This window comes from Microcaecilia unicolor, chromosome 1, assembly GCF_901765095.1.
Source record: "Microcaecilia unicolor chromosome 1, aMicUni1.1, whole genome shotgun sequence".
Taxonomy (NCBI): Eukaryota; Metazoa; Chordata; class Amphibia; order Gymnophiona; family Siphonopidae; genus Microcaecilia; species Microcaecilia unicolor.
This window is the reverse complement of record NC_044031.1, coordinates 580,506,069-580,523,391: the sequence shown is the minus strand read 5'-3', so window position 1 is coordinate 580,523,391 and position 17,323 is coordinate 580,506,069. Positions and strand designations below refer to the sequence as shown.

Here is a 17,323-nt window from a genome sequence, read left to right as displayed (position 1 = left end):
AAATTACTACTAAAAATCATTTCTATAGTGCTACCAGTCGTACGCAGTGCTTTACCCGTACTTGCAACCATTATATCCTTTACTCCCCATCTGTCCCCCTCAATATTCCTTTAATAAAGAATACCCTGACCTTCCCCTCCCTCCCCAATGCACAGCAAAACCTCCCACCCTACATTCCCCTTTAGTCATTACAACTTCCAGCCCTCTGTATCCAGTGCCCGTCAGTCTCAAATCCTCTCCACTCTACTGACGGGCTTTACACTGTCCTCTTCCGCTGTCAGCTCCCGGATTCCCCCCTCTGTCACTCTGGAGCCCTTCTCTTTTCCGTGGCCTTCTCTCGCTCCTCCACTGGACCTGGAGCCTCCCTGCATCCCAGTGCCCACAAGGCTGTCCACGCTTCTGGAATCTGCACCTTGCGCGATTTTCCCTGCACAGTTAACCACATGGCAAAGGGGAAAAGCCACCTATATCTTATCCCCTTAGATTTCATAAACTGGGTAACATCTCTGAAGGACCTACACTTCTGCAAAGTTGTCCAGGCCAGATCTTGTGTCTGGTTCTCGAGGCAGAACCTAAATTTATGAGCCCTTGGACCACTGCCGAGGAGCAGCAGAGGCAGGCAAGACCACCCTGGAACTGGATACCAGGTAGAGCAGGACTGGAGTTGTAGCTGAGGCAGGCAAACAGAACAGGCAGGACAGGAAACAGCTTCACCTGCACTTGACCACTGTTCCTCAAGAGTTGAGCTTCTGAATGCAGGTGGCCGGCAGGACTTGTAGGGCAGGAACTGAAGACCCAGAGGACCCACCCTGGGTCTAGGATACACGAGGGAGACTTGGCACAGAACTAGACTAAAACTGAATGCTGTTACGCAGCCACTAAGCCAGAAACATAAGACAGACTGAGCAGACAAGACATACACAGAGGCTTGGCAGGAGCAGGGGCAGAAACGGGGTTCAGGGTATATACTCAGGAAATACACTAGTTAGGCAGAAACAGGATTCAGGATATGCACTCAGGATGTGCACACTAGTTAGGCAGAAGCAGGATTCAGGATATACACTCAGGATATACACACTAGCTAGGCAGAAGCAGGATTCAGGATATACACTTGGAACACACCAATCTTGCAGTTCTTCCACGTAATCTCCCCCATTTGTTTTGCCTTGGCCAGTATCTTCTCTTTCAAAGGGAAATCAGCAAAGCATACCACAATGTCCCTTGGATTAGAATCCCAGCATGGCCTCGCCACTCGATGCGCCCTCTGGATATGGAATTCCTGCCGTTCACCTTCTCCCTCAGGGTGTAGTATGTACCCACACAACTCCTGAATTACTACTTCACAATTAGTAAAGATATCTAGTTCAGGGATCCCTTTGAAACGCAGATTATTCCTGCGGGACCTATTTTCCAGGTCTTCCAGTTGATCCTTCATCCCTTGCTAGTCCTCCTCCTCTCTTTTGAAATCTGCTTTTAACTTCTCCTGCATTCTTCTTAAGGCTGTCCGCTTCCTTCTCCATTTCTCCAACCCTGGAGCCCAGGTCCCTTAGTTCAGCCCGGAAATCCCTCATGGCAACCTGTCTCTCCAGACACCTGCAAATTCTGCTTTCAGCTCCTGAAACCATTTCTCCACTTCCTTCACTGTCATTTCTTCCCCCACAGGGGCTGTCTCCACCACATGCAGTGCTCCTTTGCTGGGCCTCGCCTCCTCCCTCCTGCCTGTGCTTTCCACCAACCTTCTCTCCTCTGAGAATTGCACTGCCTCCAAAGCAGTCCCCAGCACCTCCAACCTGCATGCGCCTTCCTCCTGGGCTTTTTCCTCAGCAGGCTTCGCTCCCGTGTTTAGCGGAGGCGCCACTATCTTGGCCATGCGCCCCTCCACACTCTGCTCCGCCGCTGCGTTCTGCCTGGGACTCCCGCCTTCTGCAGCGCACCGCACTGTCCGATCTGCTCTCCGCCTGAGTCTCCGCTCTGTCCCCGCCACCTCCGCCACTTTCCTTCCCGGGGAGGCTGTGAATTTGAATTTTTCCAGTCCCTTTCTCGCGGGCATGATGTGGCCGATGTCTGCACACCTTTTCCCTCCTCGGGGCAGCATTTCTACACAGGATAGTAGCACTTTTATTCGGCGCCCTGATGGAACTTCGATCTTAAGCTGCCATCTCGTTGCGTGACATCACTTCCTCCACAACTCTGTATTATTTCTCATATGCTGGTTTGCGGTACTGTCTTTGTAACTTTGCTTCACTTCTACCTGAATTCAGGCTCATTTCTGATTGTAAGAAAGTTGGACTGGGCAGAGTCTACCATGCATATGTTGCACTTGGGCCTCGCTTGTAGATTCCCAGGTACCTCCAAATTTAGATAGGCACTGTTGGCTATGGATGAAAGTGTTGATCTCAGAAGTCAAGGAAGCAACTGTCTTAAGCTACAGCAAAAGAGTTTACTGATAAGCCACTTGAAAAGGATGCAAGTGTGTCAGGTCCCTCGAGGCAGAACCTAGATTCGTGAGCCCTTGGACCCCTGCCGCGGAGCGACAGAGGCAGGCAAGACCACCCTGGAACTGGACACAAGGAAGAACAGGACTGGACCTCTGGACTGGAGTAGTAACTGAAACCGGCAACTGGAACTGGCAGAACAGGAACAGCTTCACCTGCGCTTGACCACCGTTTCTCCGGAGTTGAGCTCCGGAGTGTGGGTGGCCGGCAGGACTTGCAGGATAAAGCAGGAACTGAAGATGCAGAGGACCCACCCTGGGTCTGGGATACACGAGGGAGGCTGGGCATGGCACGAGACTAAGACTGAGAGCTGCACGCAGCCACTAAGCCAGAAACACCAGACAGACTAAGGAGACAAGACGTACACAAGGCTTGGCAGGAGCAGGGGCAAGGAATACACTCAGGATAAACACACTAGCTAGGCAGAAGCAGGGGTCAGGATAAACACTCAGGATATACCCACTAGCTAGGCAGAAGCCGGGTTCAGGATATACACTCAGGATATACCCACTAGCTAGGCAGAAGAATAACCAGGAACTACCAGAGTCTTAGGGCAGGCAGCAGTCAGAGGAAAAGCCAGGGATAACAGAATCAGGGTTGAAGCATAACAGGGTCAGGGTTGAAGCTTCAGACACCAAACACAGAGAGAAAATGGCTGAAGCTTCAAACTCCAAACACAGAGCAAGGCAATTGAAGGACTAGCAGTCCACAGACACAAAGTAGCAGGGCAGAGCCCCCCACGGAAGGACTAGCAGTCCACAGACACAAAGTAGCAGATGGGCAAAAGCCCCAGAGAGAGGCTAAGTAGCAGCGCTTTAGTGCACTCACTAACCTGATGACCTATAGCATAACACCATGCAAAGGCCCTGCTTGCAATCACAGCACTTCCTTATGAAGGCCCTCACTGATGTTACCTGCACAGGACAAGAGCAGGAAACACACTCAAACCAAGGAGAGGCTGGGAACACATAGGAAGTGAACACACAGGAAAGACAAGCAGGAGCCATCTTGGAAGCTGGCACAGAGCAGGTGGCAGCCATCTTGGAAGCTGGCACAGAGCAGGTGGCAGCCATCTTAGATGCTGGCTCCCCCAGAGAGGCATAGCCCACTTGAGGTCTAGTGAAGTAATCAGCACCCAGATGCAGAGCCAAAACTAATACAGAGACAGAAGCGAGCACAGAGGCTGACCCCCAGAAACAAGGTAAGGCTCAGGGTGGTCACGGCCACAGACGTGACAGTGTTATAGGCATCATCTGAGTCTTTTGGAGAACGGCAGGGTAGAGGCTTTGCCTCTATTGAATTTCAACTCTAAGCACTTCAGAGTAGGAAAGTATCTATCTTGGGTACAAGAGTCCTGAGTGCTGCCATGGATTCCTCATGCCCAGTCCTCTACATGTCATTGGTGAGGCCCCACTTGGAGTATTGTGTTCAGTTTTGGAGGCTGTATCTTGCGAAAGATGCAAAAAGACTGGAAGCGGTGTAAAGAAGCTACAACAATGGTATGGATTTGCATTGCAAACTGTACGAGGAGAGACTTGTTGATCTGAACGTGTATACCTTGGAGGAAAGGAGAAACAGGGGTGACATGATACAGACGCTCAAATGTGTGAAAGGTATTAATCCGCAAACAAACCTTTTTCCGGAGACGGGAAAGCCGTAGAACTAGAGAACATGAATTGAGGTAGATTGGGGGGGGGGGGGGGCAGACTCAGGAGTAATGTCGGGAAGTATTTTTTCATGGAGAGGGTGGTGAATATATGGAATGCCCTCCTGCGGGAGGTGGTGGAGATGAAAACAGTAATGGAATTCAAACATGCATGGGATAAACACAAAGGAAGCCTGTTTAGTAGGAATGGATCCACGGAATCTTAGCGGAGATTGAGTGGCAACACAGTCTGTGCCCTGACGTGAAGGGATAGATATGGTCTGGAGTGTAAATTTTAAGGGGCTTCAATGTTAACTTTAGAACTTTTAGTACAAGAACAGTCCAGGGCAGACTTCTACAGTCTGTGCCCTGAAAATGGCAAGGACAAATCAAACTCGGGTATACATATAAAGTATCACATACTATGTATGAGTTATCTTAAGATTGTGTTACTGTGTTGGTAGAGCTTGGGTATTTTCTATTTGTCTAGACTGGTGTGGTATAGACAGTAAGGAAGGTGAAACTTTTAAATTAGCCTGTTCAAAATGTTCATTGCTTTAAATCCTGCCAGACCAGGTCAACACTCACTTAGGGAAGCCATGGCAGTCGAGAATAAAAAAAAGTAAGCCTGTTCTGAAGTTGGGAATAATTTAACCCTTGGTTTCAAGTCTTCTCTTGTTTTTCATAATAAGTAACCCAGAGTTTGACTGCATCAGGTTTGATGGCCTGTTGTAAACTCTTTTTTTTTTTTTTTTGTTTTGTCTTTGGGACGCAAGTCACCTATAAGGTGAATGAAGTCATATTCTTAACTTTCTCCACATATGCTCATGCTATGCTAGCGGATACAGTCCACTTATTTGGACTGGTCTGGTAGAATTTTGAGAAGAAATTAACAGGCGAGTTATTTTTTGTTTATTTTTAAACCAAATTCACGTCAATAAAATTGTGCATTCCTCCACGACCCTCCAGACCGGTCAAGACGCGTGGGTTATGTCTCCTACCAGCAGAGGGAGACTGAGAAAAACTGAGCTTTTGAATACTGTATATATACCTGTGCATACATCCACTAGCCAGTATTTTCTCAGTCTCAGCAGAGGTAGATGGACAGCCTGTGCAGTCTTCAATAGTCTGGGTGAGGTAGCTTGATTATACGGTTAAGGGATTTGTTCTCTTATTGCCAAAATTTAATTTGTTTTGACTATTCCCTGTACGTGGTTTAAAAAAAAAAAAGTGCTTCGGGGCCCTGGGTCCAGTGGGGCCCAGTTTTTCCCCCCTGGGGTGTTACACCTGTGTTTCAGGTCCCTCCCCCTGTGCTGCTCTCTTTGGAGACTCTGGCAGCTTTGTGCCTCGGCTGCTTTTTCTATATTGTAGCCTTGAGAGCCCCTCACTTCTCAGCTGCCAAATTTGGGTGATGTCTCTTTAGAGCTACTGAAGCTATTTCTAGATAGGAACGGATGGCAGGTTCGTTTCCTGTCAGTAGCGAGTGAGAGCAGTGCGAGTGCTGTGCTGGGAAGCGGTGAGTGAGAAGTTTTTGTTTGGCGCCGTTTGCACAGCGTCTTTGGGAGCTTCAGGGTCATGGCAGGCAAACTCCTCCGCTGTCGCGCCAAGGAGTAGAAGCTCCGGGAGGTCAGTGCCGGTTGTGCGGCGAACCGAAGCAGGCCTCGCCGATGGCGGCACCCCCGGTGTTGTGCGGAGGTTCCAGCGAGTTCGGGGGTGTCGGGGGCGGCAGGAGCATCGGCAGGGACGGTTTTAGCGAATTTAGTTTTGGCGGGAACGTCCGCCATTTTGGATCCCGCGCGTCCCGCGGAATCAGCTGTTTTTGGCCCTGCTGCTCCTGGATCGGCTCCGAAGGTGGTGCCTGAGGGTACAGGAGGCGTTGGTTTTCCTCCGGATTTTGTGTGGACCCTCTATCAAGCCTGGAAGGCGGGACCCCCACCTTTAGGGGAGGGGTCTAGTTCGGCACTGACTAAGAGGCCTCGATTTGAGTGGGACGACGAGGAGGGATTCTCTCCTGTAGGATCCGAAGGTACTTTTAGTGATATAGGGGACCCTGAGGGATTTGAGGGTCCTCAGGATCCGGAGTTGGTGGTTCCTGGGGAGGATCCCTCTGTAGTGCGGATTTTTCACAGGGAGGAGCTTGCGGAGCTCATTGAGCAGGTCTCTTCCACCCTTAAGTTTGAACAGCCAGAGGCGGCTTTGGGGGAGGCTAGACAGGTGGACCCCTTGGTTAAGGGGATTCAGCGGCAGGCTAGGTCTTTTCCCATGAATAAGGACCTCCGGGATATGGTGTTTCAAGAGTGGCATTCGCCGGATTCTCCCTGTAAAGTGTCTAAAGCAATGTCTAGACTGTACCCGCTCCCACAGGAAGATAGAGATTCCTTTAAAGCACCCACAGTAGATGCGGTGGTGACAGCAGTTACAAAAGCTACGGCTATTCCGGTGGACGGGGGGACTGCTCTCCGGGATCCCCAGGATAGGAGGCTTGAGTCCTTCCTCAAGCGGAGTTTCGATTTGTCGGCCCTGGCCCTGCAGGCCTCGGTTTGTGGGGGGCTGGTTGCGCGGGCGTGTTTCCGATGGGCCGAGAAGCTGCTTGATGATTCGGTGGAGGTTGGGACCTCCGGGGTGCAGGAATTAGCCAAATTGGAAATGGGATCGTCCTTTTTGTCGGATGCGCTTTATGATTTGCTCCGTGCCTCGGCCAAGAATATGGCTATGCTGGTGAGGGTACGTAGGGCACTGTGGTTGCGAGGTTGGGTCGCAGACGCGGCTTCCAAAGCCAAGCTTTGTTCGCTCCCTTTTAAGGGGTCCATGCTTTTTGGTGAGGATTTGGATAAGTTGGTGCGCGGGCTCAGCGATGCCAAGGCCCCCTCGTCTTCCAGATTTTCGTCCTAAGGCGGCTTCCAGGGGTGCTTCCTCCCGAGGTCGGTTTAAGGAGGCTCGCCGGTATAGGCCCGGGAGGACTAGTGGGTCCTTTAGAGGTCGGTTCTTTCAGCGCACTCAGTCCTTTCGTGGCAATCGGCGCGGAGGGTGTGATTTTCCCGCAGGAGGACAGGTGTCTGGGCGTAATTCGCAATGAAGGTGTGCGGGCCCAGGCTCTGGTGCGGGTAGGGGCTCGGCTGAGTCTGTTTTACCAGGACTGGGCCCAAATCACTTCGGATCAGTGGGTTCTCGAGGTGGTGCGAGACGGATACGCTCTGGAGTTCGACGGCTCGCCTCCCGAAAGGTTCCTGGAGTCTCCTTGTCATTTGAGGCTCAAGCGGGCAGCGGTGCGGGACACACTGGCTCGCTTGATCAGTCTGGGGGCGGTGGTCCCTGTTCCCCCCGCTCAGCGCCGCTTGGGCTGCTATTCAATCTATTTTGTGGTCCCGAAGAAGGAGGATGCCTTTCGGCCTATCTTAGATCTGAAGGCGGTCAATGCAGCTCTCAGAGTCCCCTCTTTTCGCATGGAGACATTGAGGTCGGTCATTGTCGCGGTGCAGGAAGGGGAGTTTCTCACGTCTTTGGATTTGACGGAGGCTTATCTGCACATCCCCATTCGGGACGCTCATCAGCGATTCCTGCGCTTTGCGGTTTTAAGGAAGCATTTTCAGTTTTGTGCTCTGCCTTTCGGATTAGCAACGGCTCCTCGAACATTTTCCAAGATCATGGTTGTAGTGGCGGCGGCCTTGCGGAAGCAGGGTATTCTGGTGCACCCGTATCTGGACGATTGGTTGATTCAGGCCAAGTCCCAGTCGGAGAGCGAGGTGTCTACTGCTCGGGTGGTGCAGTTTCTTCAGTCTCTGGGCTGGGTAGTGAACTTCGGCAAGAGTCACCTGGTGCAGTCGCTGGAGTATCTGGGGTTCTTTTCGATACCAGGAACGGTCGAGTCTTCCTGCCGGGCCCTCGGATTCGCAAGTTGCAGGGTCAGATTCGTCTATTCCTGTCGGAGGCGGCTCCGACGGCCCGGGAGTATCTGCAAGTCCTGGGGTTGATGGCGGCCACCATAGAGGTAGTTCCGTGGGCCCGGGCGCACATGCGGCAGTTGCAGTCAGCTCTTCTCAGTCGGTGGTCACCTCTGTCGCAGGGGTTGGACGTGCGCCTTCAGCTGCCGGTAAGCCCACGCCTCAGTCTCCGGTGGTGGCTAGACCCAGGAAATCTGGACAAGGGAATGCCGTTGGAGGCTCCACAGTGGGTGGTCCTCGTCACAGACGCCAGTCTTCAGGGCTGGGGAGCTCATTGTCTCGGTCAGGTAGCTCAAGGTCGCTGGTCTCAGGTAGAAGCTCAGTGGTCCATCAATCGTTTGGAAACTCGGGCAATTCGGCTGGCGCTTCTGGCGTTTCAGAGTGTGCTGTTGCGAAAAGCAGTCCGGGTGTTCTGCGACAACGCCACCGCCGTAGCTTATGTCAACCGTCAGGGGGGCACAAAGAGTCAGGCGGTCGCGGAGGAGGCGGCGCTGTTGTGTCAATGGGCGGAGGTTCATCTTCTAGCGCTCTCCGTGGCACATGTGGCTGGAGTAGACAACGTGGAGGCAGATTACCTAAGCAGGCATTCTCTAGACCCAGGAGAGTGGGCGCTTCATCGGTCGGTGTTCAATCGCATTGTGTCGGTCTGGGGACTTCCCGTGATGGATCTCATGGCAACGGCCGGCAATACTCAGGTTCAGAGGTTTTTCAGTCGACGGAGATATCCTCAAGCGGAAGGCATAGACGCGCTCCTGATGCCTTGGCCGCAGGAGTTGCTGTATGTGTTCCCTCCATGGCCGTTGGTCGGTCGAGTGGTTCAGCGCATCGCTCGGCACCCCGGTCAAGTGATTTTGTTAGCCCCGAATTGGCCGCGTCGGCCGTGGTACGGAGATCTGGTTCGGTTGGCAGTAGCGGACCCTCTGCCATTGTCAGATTCAGTGGTGTTGTGTCAGGGACCGATAGTTATGCCGGATCCGGATCGGTTCTCGCTTACGGCCTGGCTCTTGAGAGGCACAGGTTAAGGAAGAAAGGTTTTTCGTCCAGAGTTATCGATACGATGTTGAGTTCGCGTAGGCAGTCCACTTCGTTGGCGTATGTCCGGGTCTGGAGAGTATTTGAGCATTGGTGTGCAGGTAGACAAGTTCTTCCCTTTCGAGCGTCGGTGACAGATGTCTTGGAGTTTTTGCAGGATGGTATGGACAGGGGTCTGGCCTTGTCTTCTTTGAAGGTGCAGGTGGCAGCTTTGTCGTGTTTTCGTGGGAAGATCCAGGGGAAGTCGTTAGCTTCTAGTCCTGATGTGGTTCGATTTTTGAAGGGTGTTAAGTTACTGCGACCGCCCCGGCGGCGGATGGTGCCTCCGTGGGATTTGAATCTCCTGCTGGATGCTTTGGTGAGGCCGCCGTTTGAGCCCTTGGTTTCTGTTTCGGATAAGGATCTTTCCCTAAAGACGGTGTTCTTGGTGGCTATTACTTCAGCCCGGCGGGTGTCGGAACTTCAGGCTTTGTCTTGTAGAGAACCCTTTTTGTCTTTTTCCAAGGAGAAGGTTTCGTTGCGCCCGGTGCCGTCCTTTGTGCCCAAGGTGGTTTCAGAGTTCCATGTGAATCAAGTTATTTCCTTGCCAGTTTTGGTTGATTTTGCGGGGGATGCGGAGCAGCGTCGACTGGCCAAGTTGGATGTGCGAAGAGTCTTGCGCTGTTATATTTCCAGAACACGGCACTATAGACTTTCTGATCGCTTGTTCGTTCTCTATGGTGGTGCAAGAAAGGGCGTGGCAGCTTCCAAAGCTACGATAGCTAGATGGTTGAAGGAGTCAATTGCGTCGGCGTATTTGCTGAAGGGCCGCGTGGTCCCTAAGGAACTTTCGGCTCATTCTACCAGGGGAATGGCGACCTCCTGGGCGGAGAGTAGTATGATTCCTCCGTTAGATATTTGTCGAGCGGCGGTTTGGTCGTCATTGCATTCGTTTGTTAAATATTACAGGATTGATGTGCATGCCAAGGACGAGGCAGGCTTTGGGGCTGCAGTGTTGACCTCTGGCCTTCGTGGATCCCGCCCTTAGGATGTTTACTGCTTTGGTACTTCCCACGCGTCTTGACCGGTCTGGAGGGTCGTGGAGGAAGGTGAAATTAGATCTTACCTGCTAATTTTCTTTCCTCTAGACCCTCCAGACCGGTCAAGGCCCGCCCTGTTTGTACTTTAGGCCAGGAGGTCTGTTTGGTCTGGTCTCTCTGTTGTTCTATCTTGGCAGCTGTTGTGTGATTTCTATGGTTTCAGACTTTTGTTGGTATGAGTCTGGTCAGGTGTGACCGTGTTTGAGAGTCCACCTGTGGAAGCACACACAATAAAAAGGGCACAATGAAAGATATGAAGAAAGTGTCCAGTTGGCAATGACCACGTACAGGGTTGTTAGTTGTAGTTGGTGTTTTTGTTTTCTCTGCTTTGTCAGGGTTATACTGGCTAGTGGATGTACTGCACAGGTTATATATACAGTATTCAAAAGCTCAGTGTTTCTCAGTCTCCCTCTGCTGGTAGGAGGACATAACCCACGCGTCTTGACCGGTCTGGAGGGTCTAGAGGAAAGAAAATTAGCAGGTAAGATCTAATTTCACCTTTTCTCATAGACATGCCTCTCATGATACTCTGAACTCCAGAGGGAAGTACCTGAGATTTCCTGCAGTACACTGAGTTTCAATAACTATCCATACCTCATCCTTGCTTTCTCTGCTCCCAAATTAACAAAACTGAATGGACAGAGTAGATAATAGTGATGGTATGTGTGATAAAATTTAAAATAATTATTATGTAGTGCTGTACCCACTCCCGAACAGGAGCTGCCCTCCAGATCTATCGTTGCAGTCAAGATCTAATATTGTAACCCTAAGTAATACTATCCCTGTCCTAAATGGTGTTTATATTAATGCATGTCCTGTTTTGACTGTTCTCAGAAACTGATCTGATATGGAGAATTTCTTTTGCAGATGTAGTAACTCCTGTTACCAGACCCTTGAGAACAAGAAATGCAGAAAAAACTATGAATCCGCATACAGAAAGCAGGAATGTTGAAGTGCGCCGTAGCTGCAGAATCAGGAGGAGTCGATATAGTACCACCAATCAGTCTGTTTTGTTTGATAAACTCATAACCAAGTAAGTTCTTAGATTAGGCAGAAGTTGCAAGTTTACTTAACGTTTAGTTTCGAAGTGTTTGCTGGATATAACAGACCCTGCATGCCCTTTGGGTTGTCCTATCTTTTTCTAACTATTCATTAAGTTCTTGCTAATAGTCAACTATTTGAAAGGCTAATGTCCGTTATGGTTGAACTTGCTTTAACATTTGGAATCCAATGGTTATAATACCAGGCTACTTGGAAGAGAGAACAGTTTATGCCTGAAAGCACATTTTGTCACTTTTGTGTTGATATGAAACAACTTAATTCTCATTTGCATACAAGTTGGTGGCATTTATGTAACTAATGAATAGCATTTTCCTGATGAAACTGAAGTGCTAGTCCAGATTTATAATTCTCTGACTTTTATATATATTTTCTTATTAGTATTAGATAAATCCGGAAACTTGTGGATTATGACCATCTACCAGCCGGTGGAGATAAATACTAATGGACCAGGGAACTTTCCATCCTACGACAGTTTAGTTTGTTGTCCTCTGTCTTCAGGCAGTGGACATTGTTTTACGCTCCTGGTCTCATCTTCTACTATTGCTCCTGTTCTGGGTTTTCTGGCTGAGTTTGGGGCGTTTTAGGCTGATTTTGGTTCCTATCCTATGGGTATATCTAGTGGTGCCAGATTCTCCCCCCCCCCCCTTCCACTCCCCCCGGCTGCTTCCTCATTCTCCTTCCTCTCAAGAGTTTAAATAAAGAGGGGATGAGCAGAAATTCTACTGTCTTTTATTGGAGGGGGTTACTCCTACATTACTCCCATAGTCTACTACTACTACTTAACATAGTCAGGTTTTCAGAACCTATGTAGAGAAACTGACAAGCAGAATGAACTTCACAACTTGGGTAAGTGCATCTTTAAGTTTTTATTAACTGTTGGGTTTCACTTCATGGTTGCACTTTCGCTTTGTTTTTTTCATGGTGGCAGAGGCTATAAAACACTGCTCTTGCTGTGGGGCATGAGGAACAGCGTTGGGACAGTGTGCAACCTGTTTCTCGTCCTAGGCCCTGTCTACATCGGTGTCTGTGGTAGCAGGGCCATTAGGTTCCCATATGGGAGAATCCATAGGAGCCAACTTTTCATAATTATTGGGGGTGCTAAGTCCAATGGAAATAACCCTTCCCTGGACACATCCAAGGAATTTTCTTAATATTGGGGGTGCTCGAGCACCCACATAGTCTGCTCCAATGGGAGAATCTTCGATGCACTTTTCTTGGGCTTCTTTCCGGCTCTTCCCCTTCACCGCCAGCCCATGACTCTGCTCCAGTGGATGAGTGCTCCTTTTTGAATTTACAGCCAGCTCTTCTTCAGGGTCACAGTCTGGATCAGCTTGTGCTCTAATTTCAGGGTTTAACACTTCTCAGGAAGAGTTTATTCTTCTGCATCGGGCATATTTAATGAAGTGTTCTCACAGAGTCTGAGTCTAGGCCTCTGCAGTTCCTCTCCTTCAAGAAGGAGACACATGGACCCTATTTCTGAGAGATTCTGTATCTTCCATCTCTTATCCCCCTTGGAGGGGTGGGGGGGAGGATTTCTACGACTTCACTACATTCCATTTTACCTGAAGGTCTAGAGGAAGGTGAAATTTGAAATGATGAAGCTGATGATCCTACAGCTGTTTCTGTATTTCAAAGGGAGAAATTGCCTTCCTTCATTAAAGCTCTGGAAGTTCTCAATATTTCTTCTCCTGACTCTCAGGCTTCCTCTTCCTCTAATCCTAAGATAGCTAGCATGAAAGTCTCCCCAAAATTTTCCAGTTCATGAGGCTATGCCAACGTTAATTTTGGCCCAGTGGTTCTCTGGATGCCAGCCTGAGGGTGGCAGTGGGCTGTGTCTCGCCTATATCCCATTTCTCAGCATGAGTGTGGATGCTTTAGTAGCTGCAGTGACCAAAAAAAACTACCCTTCCTGTGGAGGATGGTGTAGCTTAAAGATTTTCAGGATAGGATGTTAATCTCCTTCAAGCTTTCTTGAAGATTTGGCTTTATTCAAGTGGCAGTTTGCAGTTCTTATGCAGCAAGAGCTTCCTTCAGCTGGGTGCAGTAAGTGGCGCATGCATTGTCTCACTGATTTTACTACTACTTATTTCTAAAGCGCTAGACTTGAACATGAAGAGACAGTCCTTGCTCGACAGAGCTTACAATCTAATTAGGACAAACGGGACAAACAAGAGATAAGGGAATATTAAAGTCAGGATGATAAAATAAGGGTTCTGAACAAGTGAATAAGGGTTAGGAGTTAAAAGCAGCATCAAAAAGGTGGGCTTTTAGCTTAGATTTGAAGACGGCCAGAGATGGAGCTTGACGTACCAGCTCAGGAAGTCTATTCCAGGCATATGGTGCAGCAAAATAAAAGGAACGGAGTCTGGAGTTAGCAGTGGAGGAGAAGGGTGCAGGTGAGAGATTTACCCAGTGAACGGAGTTCCCAGGAAGGAATGTAGGGAGAGATGAGAGTGGAGAGGTACTGAGGAGCTGCAGAGTGAATGCACTTATAGGTCAATGAGAGGAGTTTGAACTGTATGCGGAAACGGATAGGAAGCCAGTGCAGTGACTTGAGGAGAGGGCTAATATGAGCATAATGACACTGACGGAATATTAGTCGTGCAGCAGAATTTTGAACAGATTGAAGAGGAAAGAGATGGCTAAGTGGGAGACCTGTGAGAAGCAAGTTGCAATAGTCTAAGCAAGAGGTTTTAAGAGTGTGGATGAGGGTTCTGATAGTGTGCTCAGAAAGGAAAGGGCAAATTTTGGTGATAATATAGAGAGAAACGACAGGTTTTAGCAGTCTGCTGAATATGTGCAGAGAAGAAGGAGTCGAAGATGACCCCAAGGTTACGAGCTGATGAGACAGGAAGGATGAGCGTGTTATCCACAGAAATAGCGAATGGGGAGGAGGAGAGGTTGGTTTATGGGGAAAAAGAAGCTCAGTCTTGGTCATATTTAGTTTCAGATGGCGCTGAGACATCCAGGCAGCAATGTCAGACAGGCAGGCTGATACTTTGGCCTGGATTTCGGCTGAGATTTCTGGTGTGGCGAGGTAGATCTGGGAGTCATCAGCGTAAAGATACTGAAAACCATGGGATGAGATCAGAGTACCAAGGGAAGAAGTATAGATGGAGAAAAGAAGAGGTCCCAGGACAGATCCCTGAGGTACACCAAGTGATAGTGGGATAGAAGTAGAGGAGGATCCACTAGAGTATACACTAAAGGTACGCTGGGAGAGATAAGAAAACCAGGAAAGAACAGAGCCCTGAAATCCAAGTGAGGACAGCATATCAAGGAGTAGGCTGTGATCAACAGTGTCAAAAGCAGCAGATAGATCGAGAAGGATGAGGATAGAATAGAGACCTTTGGATCTGGCCAGGAACAGATCATTGGAGACTTTAGCAAGCGCTGTTTCAGTTGAATGAAGGGGGCGAAAGCCAGATTGAAATGGATCAAGAATAGCTTGAGATGAAAGTCAAGGCAACGGTGGTGAACAGCACGTTCAAGTATCTTGGATAGGAAAGGGAGGAGGGAGATGGGGCAATAGTTGGAAGGACAGGTAGGGTCCAATGAAGGTTTTTTTTTAAGGAGTGGTGTGACTACGGCATGTTTGAAGGCATCAGGAACAGTCACGGTGGACAGTGAAAGATTGAGGATTTGACAGATAAAAGGGATGACAGTAGGAGAGGTAGTGTTTTAGATGGATGGGAATAGGATCAGAGGAACAGATGTTCAGGCTTCCTTTGCATTCTCTGATATGGAAACACTTACCTTATCTAGCTGGTTTGTATGATCTTATCAGGTCTTCTGCCAAGCAAATGGCCTTAGCAGTCACAGCTAGACTCTGTTATGGCTGTGCCACTGGGCAGTGGATGCTGCTTCCAAGCAGTGTCTTAACCAAGTTGCCCTTTTGAAGGAAGCTCCAATTTTGTAGAAGATTTGGAGACGTAATCAAGGATTTAAGAGATTCCAAGACACACAGCAATTACCTGAGGAGAAAACCTAAAAGCTCCTTGAGATCAAATCAGGCTTCCTTGTGCCTTAAGTACTCAAAGCAGTGCAGACCTGGTTGCTCTAATTCATTTGAGACCCAGGTATCAGCCAAAACAGTCAAGTGATCCTCTAGATCCTGCAGTGCTTCTTGTCTCTTACAATGATAGGGTTCTGCACCACTCGTTTTATGAAGAGTGGGCCAAGATTATCAGACCAGTGGGTTCTTGAAATTATCTGAGAATGTTACAAATGAGTTCTCATCTCAAATCGCAGTTTTTATCTTAGTCCCCATGCTTAACCTTGAACGAGAAAAAGTCCCAGTTCTCAGGAACACTTTCTGTTCTGAGCAATGCCGTTTCACTATTTACAGCTCTCAAAACCTTCTCCAAAGTCGTGGTGGTGGCACTTCTAAGAAAAGAGAGAATCAGAGTCTATCTGGGCAACTGGTTTATCAGGGCCGCCTCCATTCAGGAGAGTCGCCAAGCTACCACCATCTGGATTGGGTAATTAATCTTCCCAAGATCCACTTGATTTCTACTCACTCTAGAATACTTCGTAGTTTGCTTCAACACGTCACAGGGGTAAGTTTCTTTTTTTTGCTAAGTCACAGAAGGGACAAAATTCAGAAACAGATTTGCCTCTTGTTACAAACTCCAAATCCTCAAACATGGGATTATGCACACGTTCAGGGAACCATGGTAGCAACAACTGATGTGGTTCCCTTGGCCAAAGCTCACTTAGCAGTTGCTGTTATCCTGCTGAACTTCCATTTCTCAGAATTATGATAGTCTCCTCTTTTGGACTCCTAAAGCAAAGAGCAGCATGGATTCATACTTAAAAAAAAAAAAAATCTTCTCCAAGGGACTTCTTTAGGTGCTCCTCCTTTAGATAGTTGTTGTAACAGATGCCAGATCTGTTAATTCATGGTCTGAAGATACTCTTTGGCTAATAGCAGTTAGAAGCTCAGAGCAGTCAAAAAGGCTCTACTGGCTTTTCAATCCATTCTGAAAAATGGTTCAAAGTCTGTCAAAGCATTTCAGTGAGTCTAACAGGATGGGGGTGGGTAGGTGAGAGACAGAGAGATATGCATGGAGACAGGAGGGTGTCAAAGCAGTACAATTTTATGGTTTATAATGGGCTAGAAAACCCAGATCTTAAGTCCTGTCTGGTAGGTGTCAAAATATTTAATCATTCTGACTTCAAAGGTTTTAAGTTCCCTTTTAGGATTCTTACCATGAAATCACTGGTATAGTGTTCTGGTTTTGTAAAGTGCTGCCCCACAGGTGTGACATCTTTACTGGTACTAGCATTTTTCATATGGTGTCTGTCTATGCCTATATATACAAAGTGCAGGATCAGCCGCAGTCATAACAGGTGAGTGGAACTAAATTTATAACACCAATCCAACCTCTGGCTCATTCCAACAGCTGAGACCTAGTATCACAGATTCAAAAGTTTTAACAAATAACTGCAGGTCACTGGGGATAAAGTCATCCAAATGGGTTCCCAAGTCTCTCGAAATTTGCACCCTGGGCTGCCATCCAGAGGTTTTTAATTTTGTCTTTCTAAGCACAGTTGTACCAACAGAAGCGTCCGCCAATGTTGAATAGCTTTAAGCCCAAATATCACTACTTGTATAAATTGTTTAAGACCCAGTGGACTAAGTAATGAATAGGTATAACATCCAAACAAAATTTGCGGTTCCTGCGCCACTGTACATCTTCAATATGACTCCACAGCCTGCAAGATCTTACTCCAAGAACTGGCTGTGACTGGGCAGTGCCAAAACATGTGGCTTAAGGTTTCCGGAGAGCCTCCGCACTTAGCGCAATCCGCTGTTCTGCTTATTGTAGCTTTATATGCATGATAGGGAAGGAGATATGTGGAGTCTCAAGGTAAATTTGTACACTAGCTCTCATTGGAGCATAGATATGTTCAATGTGTGCAAGCAACCTACATAAGATTGAAGTAGTTCCACAGTCAACTTGCATTGTAAATCCACTGACCACCGCTTTGCTAGGGCTGCATAATCCAGATCAGGGGTTGTATCCTTTAAATATTGGTAGTGAAAGGTTAAGGGCACATGCTTTT

The 17,323-nt window shown here is 48.4% G+C and overlaps 1 protein-coding gene across 3 annotated transcripts in view; it reads left to right on the top strand.

The window, feature by feature from the left end:
• The window catches only part of ATAD2 (ATPase family AAA domain containing 2), a 393,801-nt gene that overhangs the window by 49,438 nt on the left and 327,040 nt on the right, over positions 1–17,323 (top strand). For all 3 annotated transcript variants that reach the window (XM_030218745.1, XM_030218753.1, XM_030218736.1), the window contains exon 4: positions 11,060–11,225. In XM_030218745.1, coding sequence (XP_030074605.1) covers positions 11,060–11,225 — 166 coding nt within the window. The remainder of the gene's footprint in view (positions 1–11,059; positions 11,226–17,323) is intronic.